General features: G+C 38.7%; 1 protein-coding gene across 9 annotated transcripts in view; it reads right to left on the reverse strand.

Annotated features, from left to right (window-relative positions):
* Positions 1 to 6,697, reverse strand: part of TTN (titin) — a 242,512-nt gene that overhangs the window by 21,952 nt on the left and 213,863 nt on the right. For all 9 annotated transcript variants that reach the window (XM_062578197.1, XM_062578204.1, XM_062578203.1 and 6 more), the window contains 10 exons: positions 6,164 to 6,460; positions 5,458 to 6,045; positions 5,053 to 5,355; positions 4,610 to 4,906; positions 3,926 to 4,213; positions 3,539 to 3,838; positions 3,143 to 3,445; positions 2,682 to 2,987; positions 803 to 2,569; positions 395 to 691 (listed from right to left, as the gene is read on the reverse strand). In XM_062578197.1, the coding sequence (XP_062434181.1) occupies positions 395 to 691; positions 803 to 2,569; positions 2,682 to 2,987; positions 3,143 to 3,445; positions 3,539 to 3,838; positions 3,926 to 4,213; positions 4,610 to 4,906; positions 5,053 to 5,355; positions 5,458 to 6,045; positions 6,164 to 6,460 (4,746 nt within the window). The remainder of the gene's footprint in view (positions 1 to 394; positions 692 to 802; positions 2,570 to 2,681; positions 2,988 to 3,142; positions 3,446 to 3,538; positions 3,839 to 3,925; positions 4,214 to 4,609; positions 4,907 to 5,052; positions 5,356 to 5,457; positions 6,046 to 6,163; positions 6,461 to 6,697) is intronic.

Below are 6,697 nucleotides of genomic sequence, written 5' to 3' on the forward strand. Positions count from 1 at the left end.
ATGTGAACTGTCAAAGTTGCCACAAAGTAGCAAAATCATAACTAAATTTTAATATAGAAACATATATGCTGCATAATTTCAAGACATGTTTTGATTGCCACTAAATCTCAGCAGATAAAAATGTAGTAACAAGGCAAAAAGAAGAAGCCTAATAATATTTTGAAAGAAAAATTACTGCCTTACTCAAATACAGCAATTAATTACATTTGTCTGCTAGATTCTGGTCTTAAATTTAGCATTTCCCACCTTGAGGAACATAGAGAAATTTGTCTGAGTTGACTAGAAGGGCACTCATGCATTCTTTCCCCAGATGGCCTCACATTTCCCATTAGTACAGCCAGACTGTATCTGGCTTCAGTACACAGATACAAGCATATTGAGAAATGATTCTTACTGCTTTCATCTCTGGTCATGATATAGCCGGAAGATTGTGAAGGTGGGCTGATTGTTCCAACAGCATTTCTTGCAAGCACTCTGAACTCATACCGGTCACCTGGGCTGAGTCCTGTAACTGTATATTGGCATTCACTGACATCAGTAAAGTTACATCTGAGCCAACGGTCTTCACTTCCTTGTCGTTTCTCAATGCTGTAGGCCACAATTTTACTGCCTCCATCACGCAATGGGGCAGTCCATTTAAGGGTGACCGTTTCCCTGGTGACATCAATATAATCAGGAGTACCAGGGGGGTCTGAAAGGAAAATAATTTTATTAAGATATATTTTTATTACATTTTTTAAATTACTGCTCACCATAGTCCACACCAGAATTTTCATGACTAAGTGATCGGTCATTCACTTACCTACTGGAGATACTGCCAAAGTAAATTTGCTTGGTTCGCTTGCTTGGCTTAGACCCGCACTGTTTTCAGCATATACTTGGAACTGGTAATCCAGGCCCTCAAGTAATCCGGTAATTCTGTATTCTCTGCTAGATATTAATGCAACATTAACTTTCTGCCACAAAATGCTGTTTCTTTCTTTCTTTTCAACATGGTATCCAATAATCTCTGAACCACCATCATAAACAGGCGCATCCCAAGATATGGTCATTCCATCAGCAGTTACGTTGTATACAACAGGCTTGCCTGGTGCACCTGGTGGTCTAAATTGGTGTTTTACCACAACATCTGCTGAGACAAGAGGTGGGCTCACTCCATATCTATTTTCTGCACGAACTCTAAACTGATACTCGGTGTCTTTAATGAGGTTTGGTACTTTGAAAGTTGTTCTAGCAGCACTTGAACACACCATCTTCCAGTTCATTTGTGAAGTTTCTCTCTTTTCAATACTGTAGCCAGTAATTTCTCCTCCCCCATCATCTTCAGGAGCTTCCCATGACAAAACAACACTATCTGCTTTGATTTCATCTAGTCTTAAAGGTCCTTTTGGCTTAGATGGAGGGCCAAGAGTTATGACTGTGATTGCGAATGTTTTTCTGGAGATCACGTTATCAAGAATTAAAGTGTACTTGCCACCATGCTCCTTTTTCACATTTTTGATGCTTAAGCTTATCTTGTTTTCAGTTTTCTTGAAACGAAGTTGTTCGGTTTCTTTAAGAGGGAGGTTGTCCTTCAGCCAGCTCATCGATGGCTTAGGTTTACCTTTGTAGGGCAATTCAATGTGCAGGTTATGTCCAATTCTTACAGCAATTTGACCTTCAGGAATATCAGAAAGGTCAGCCTCAGGTGTTATTGTATATTCTTTCACTGTAATGGGTCCAACAGTAACACCATCACTCATGCCTTTTTCATTTTTAGCAAATACTCTGAATTCTATGACAGAAAGCTCCTTAAGTTTTTCAACTTCAAATTCACAGCTCTTGCTTGTACCTGCGTATGTCCATTCTTTTTCTTCCTGCAGTTTCTTTTCAATAACATAGTCAGATATAATGCTACCACCATCATAGTCAGGTTTGCTCCACTGCAGTTTAACAGAGGTCTTTGTAGAATCTTTCATGGCTAGGTCTTTTACAGGTCCGGGTATGTCTGCAGCTTTCACTGGTTCTGAAGTCTCACAAGGTTCACCCAATCCAATTTCATTTTCTGCAAGAACACGGAAGAAGAATGCAGTCTTCTCTGATAAATTAGTTAGCTTAAAGGTGGTATGAGCACACTTTGTTGTTACAGTAGACCAGGCTCTTTTTGTAGCATCTCTTTTTTCCACAACATAATTTGTTATTTCAGAACCACCGTTAATGAGTGGTGGCTCCCATACCAGTGTAACAGTGCCACGAGAAACATGCTTAAGCTGCAGTTTCTGGCAGGCAGATGGTGTGTCAAGTACTTTTACATTCACAAATGATGATTTTGGTTCTCCAACTCCATTTTCTATTGTAAGAACGTATTTTCCTGTGTCATTTCGGGTAACTTGAGGAATAGTGAGTAATGTAGATGATTCTGTGTTCTGGACGATATATCTTTCATCAGTCTGAAGATTCTTGTCACCCTTTCTCCATGTGACAGTTGGAGGAGGTCTTCCTTTGAATGGAATCATTATTTGCACATCTTCACCTGCTTTAGCAATGATAGAGGTTCTGAGAGCAACATCCAGATCAATTTCTGGTGCCACTGTGGGAATAAAAAATGAAAATAAGTAATACATACTTGAGATGTAAAACAAGAAATGATTTGAAATGTCAAAACATGGAAAAATAATAAATCGCTGAAAGGCATAGAGTACCGAGAATATCTTTAGCTTCAACAGGTTCCATCATTTCAATAGGCTCTCCTTGTCCAGCACAATTTATAGCAGATACACGGAAATAATAATTAACACTTGGCTGAAGATGGGATACAACATACTCAGTTGTTCTCACTTCTCCCTTAGTACTAACAACGGTCCATTCCTGCTCTTCACCTTCCCTTTTCTCCACTACATAGCTGGTAATTGGACTTCCTCCATCATAAGCAGGTTTAATCCAGCCAAGGGTGACAGATGTTTTGGTTTTGTCCACAACCTTCAACTTTGTTGGTGGGCCTGGTTTATCTGTAAGTAAAAATTTAAGGAAAAAAAAATCAGAAGCCCTATTTACAATTAATTGTAAACTAAAAAGGAATAAAATCTACCCTCAGTTACAATCCCATCCAAATGGCCCACTCATGCCTATCCAACTAAACACACTGTACATCATTGTTTCTTACCAATAGGATCTGCAGCCTTGTAGAAATCAGAAGCTTCAGAGAATGGACCTTGTCCAGCTGCATTGACAGCACAAACACGGAAATGATATTCGCTGTTTTCAGTCAGACCTGTCACTTTCTGTCTAGTGTCACGGATAGTTTCTTTAGTAACCTTGAACCAACTCAGACTCTTCTTGTCACGTTTCTCAAGAAAATATCCCGATATTTCACTGCCTCCATCAACAGTGGGCCTATTCCAGACAACAGTCATAGAATTCTTGGTTATCATCGTAACCTCTGGTACACTAGGTGGTCCAGGCGTAACTGAGTTAAAAACACACACATGTCAGTAGATCGATAATAAGAAAAAGCACACAGGACAATTCAATTGCTTTAGTTAATATACATATTTCTTACCAAATGAATTTTTGGCTATAACTGGTTCAGATTCTAGGGAATCACCAACTCCAAACTTGTTCACGCCACGGACACGGAACACATATTCATTTCCTTTGATGAGTTTTGTGGTAGTCATGATACATCCTTCCAATTTTTCAGAAATTAAAGACCATACCACCCGACTTGTCTCCCGCTTTTCAACAACATAGTGTGTTACAGGTGCACCACCATCGTCTGCTGGAGGCTCCCACATGATTGTAATCTTTTCAGCGGTGACTGTCTTAAACTGTATAGGCCCAGTTGGGGGTCCTGGCTTGTCTGATGAAGGCGGAAGAAAGGAGATATTAAGTATGTTTCACTGAATTACTGTCCAACAGTATAACAGTATAACAACTCAAAACTTACCAAGTATCTGTACTCTAACATGGGCTGATGCTGAACCCATGGCATTCTTCAATTTTAATTCATAGGTGCCACTGTTAAGTCGAGTTGCATCCTTGATGAGTATAGAAGCAAATTCTGTCGTGTTTTCAATAGACACTGCTGCACTAGTTTGTATTTCGTTGCCATTTCTAAACCATTCAATTACAGGTATAGGCTTGCCTGAGATGCCTAGTTTTAGCTTAACTGAAGTTCCTGCTTTGTATTTCACTACTTCTGTATATTCTGGTGGCACATCAATTTCAGGTGCACCTTAAGGAAAAATAAAAATAAAAAAAAATAAAAAACATAATTATTTTGGAGTTATATTTAATAAGAATAAAATAATCATGCTTTATCTAAACTACTATGTACAATAGTTACAGGCATTTTAGAAATGCTGATTAAAATAAAGCTAGCATGTATATCCATATGGGCAGACTACTGTTCCTAAAAGAATAAAAGTACCACAAGATTTTAGAAATACAGACGTAGCCGAAGAAAGTCATTATGATCGTGCCCAAGTAATTCACAATCATTGAACTTATTAAATCAAGGTAAGTTAAATTTCCCTGTTAAAAAGAAAGATGATGGTTCTAAAAAACAATGCTTCCTTTAAGTTTTCTAGTGCCACAGAACAGTACTGTTACATCATTGCAAAACACTTACCATATGTATCAACACATGTGATAGGACCCACAACATCTGACGGATTACTAATGGAACCAACAGCATTCTTAGAAAAGACCCGGAATTCATACTGGGAATTCTGTGTCAGACCCGATACTGTAAACTGAGTCTCAATAACATTGGTGAAGCTAGCTTTTGTCCATCTGCCATCTGGAAGATCACGTTTTTCTACAATGTATCCAGTGATCTTGCTACCGCCATCAAATGCTGGTTTCTGCCATGAAAGAGTGATAGCAGTCTTGGAAATATCTGTGACACGAACATTTCTTGGTGGTTCTGCAATAGAAAACACAAGAATATTGGTAATGAGTACCAGCTAGTTTTGTATGTTGGCTTACTGTACAGGAAAGAACATCGCAGGAAGAAAAAAAAAAGTGCTATTTAAAATGATCAGACTCCTTCATTTTCTAGAGAATACGTACCACAAGCATCAATTGCAAGGACTGGATCAGAAGGATGACTTGCTTTTCCAATTCCAGCTGCATTTTCTGCATAAACCCTAAATTCATAGATAAGGCCAGCACTGATGGTTGTGACTTTAAAGTGAGTTGTACGAATGAGGGTCTTGTTTGCCTTCTGCCACAGTATACTATTCCTGTCCTTCATTTCTAGGTGGTATCCAATGACTGCACTACCACCATTAGTGACTGGTTCATGCCATCCAACAGTAATACTCTCTCGGGTGACATTAGTGACCCATGGTGTGGAAGGAGGCCCAGGGGTAGCTGAAGAGATCAAAAGAAGTTGTCAGTTGTTAACCAAATTAGACTATCAACAATTAAACAGTCAAATGTCAACACTCAGAGTGTGGGAAGCATATTACTTACTGTAAGGAAGCTTGACAACCACACATTGTGAGTCGATGTGGTCACTGATGCCAAAGCGGTTCTCTGCTTTGATACGGAATTGGTATTCTTCTCCTGTTGTGAGCTTCATGACTTTAATGACAGTTCTAGCAACGGTGGCAGACACTTCAGACCAAGCAGCAGTACTTGTTTCTCTTTTCAGTACAATATAGTTGGTAACTTGACTTCCACCATCGTAAGCTGGTGGCTGCCATTTGAGAGTTACACTCTCTTCAGTGATATCACTAAGGACAACAGGACCAACAGGAGGACCTGGTCTGTCCAGCACAACAATATTAATGTACGATTTTGTGGTACCACTTGAATTGGCAGCAGTGATGTCGTATCTGCCAGCATCAGCAGCCACACTTTCTTTAAGGTTAATGATGAGACTTTCTGCTGTGGTTTCTGTATGAAATCTCATGGTAGGTTTCAGTGGAACACCATCTCTAGACAAAGTCACCTTCGGCAATGGCTTTCCAGAAACTGGAATTTCAACTTTTAGGTTTGATCCTGCTCGAATGTATACAGTGTTATGAGGGAAGCCCTTCATGTCAATCTCAGGAGATTCTGAAAACAAACAAACAAACAAACAAAACATTTTCAAAACATTAAAAATGTTATTTTTTAAAAGTAGGAACCCAGTGTAATGTATATCAGCTTTTGTTTCTGATGTCAGGAAGCATACCTAGTTGTTCTTTAACTGTAACAGGGAGTAGTAGTTCCTTAGGATCACTTAAACCAGCTTGGTTTTCTGCAGACACTCTGAAGAAGTAGTCAACATTTTCCTTAAGACCACGAACAACATGATGAGTTGTCTTTACAACTGCACACTTAACCCATTTTTGCTGTCCTTTCTCAAGGGCTTCAATGAGATAGCTCACAATTCTGCTTCCACCATCATGTTCTGGTTTTAGCCATGAAAGAGAAACACTGTCCTTTGTGACATTTGTTACTCCAAGCTTTTCTGGTGGGCTTGGTTTTTCTGAAAAAAAAATACAATGAGTTAATCACTATAACCTGTATCTTTTTTATATTAGTTGTTTACACAGGACTGCCATGTGGATTGAGGAAATGTGGTTTTTAATGAATTCATATATTAGAAACATTCTAGGTAAAATACAAGCAAAATTTAAAATTTAAGCTATTAGCTCTTTTTTGTTTGTAAAACTACAGAGTTACTTACCATAAACTCGTCTTTCTTACTGTAATCAGAATGTTT

The sequence above is a fragment of the Rhea pennata genome, chromosome 6 (genome assembly GCF_028389875.1).
Source record: "Rhea pennata isolate bPtePen1 chromosome 6, bPtePen1.pri, whole genome shotgun sequence".
NCBI classification, from domain to species: Eukaryota; Metazoa; Chordata; class Aves; order Rheiformes; family Rheidae; genus Rhea; species Rhea pennata.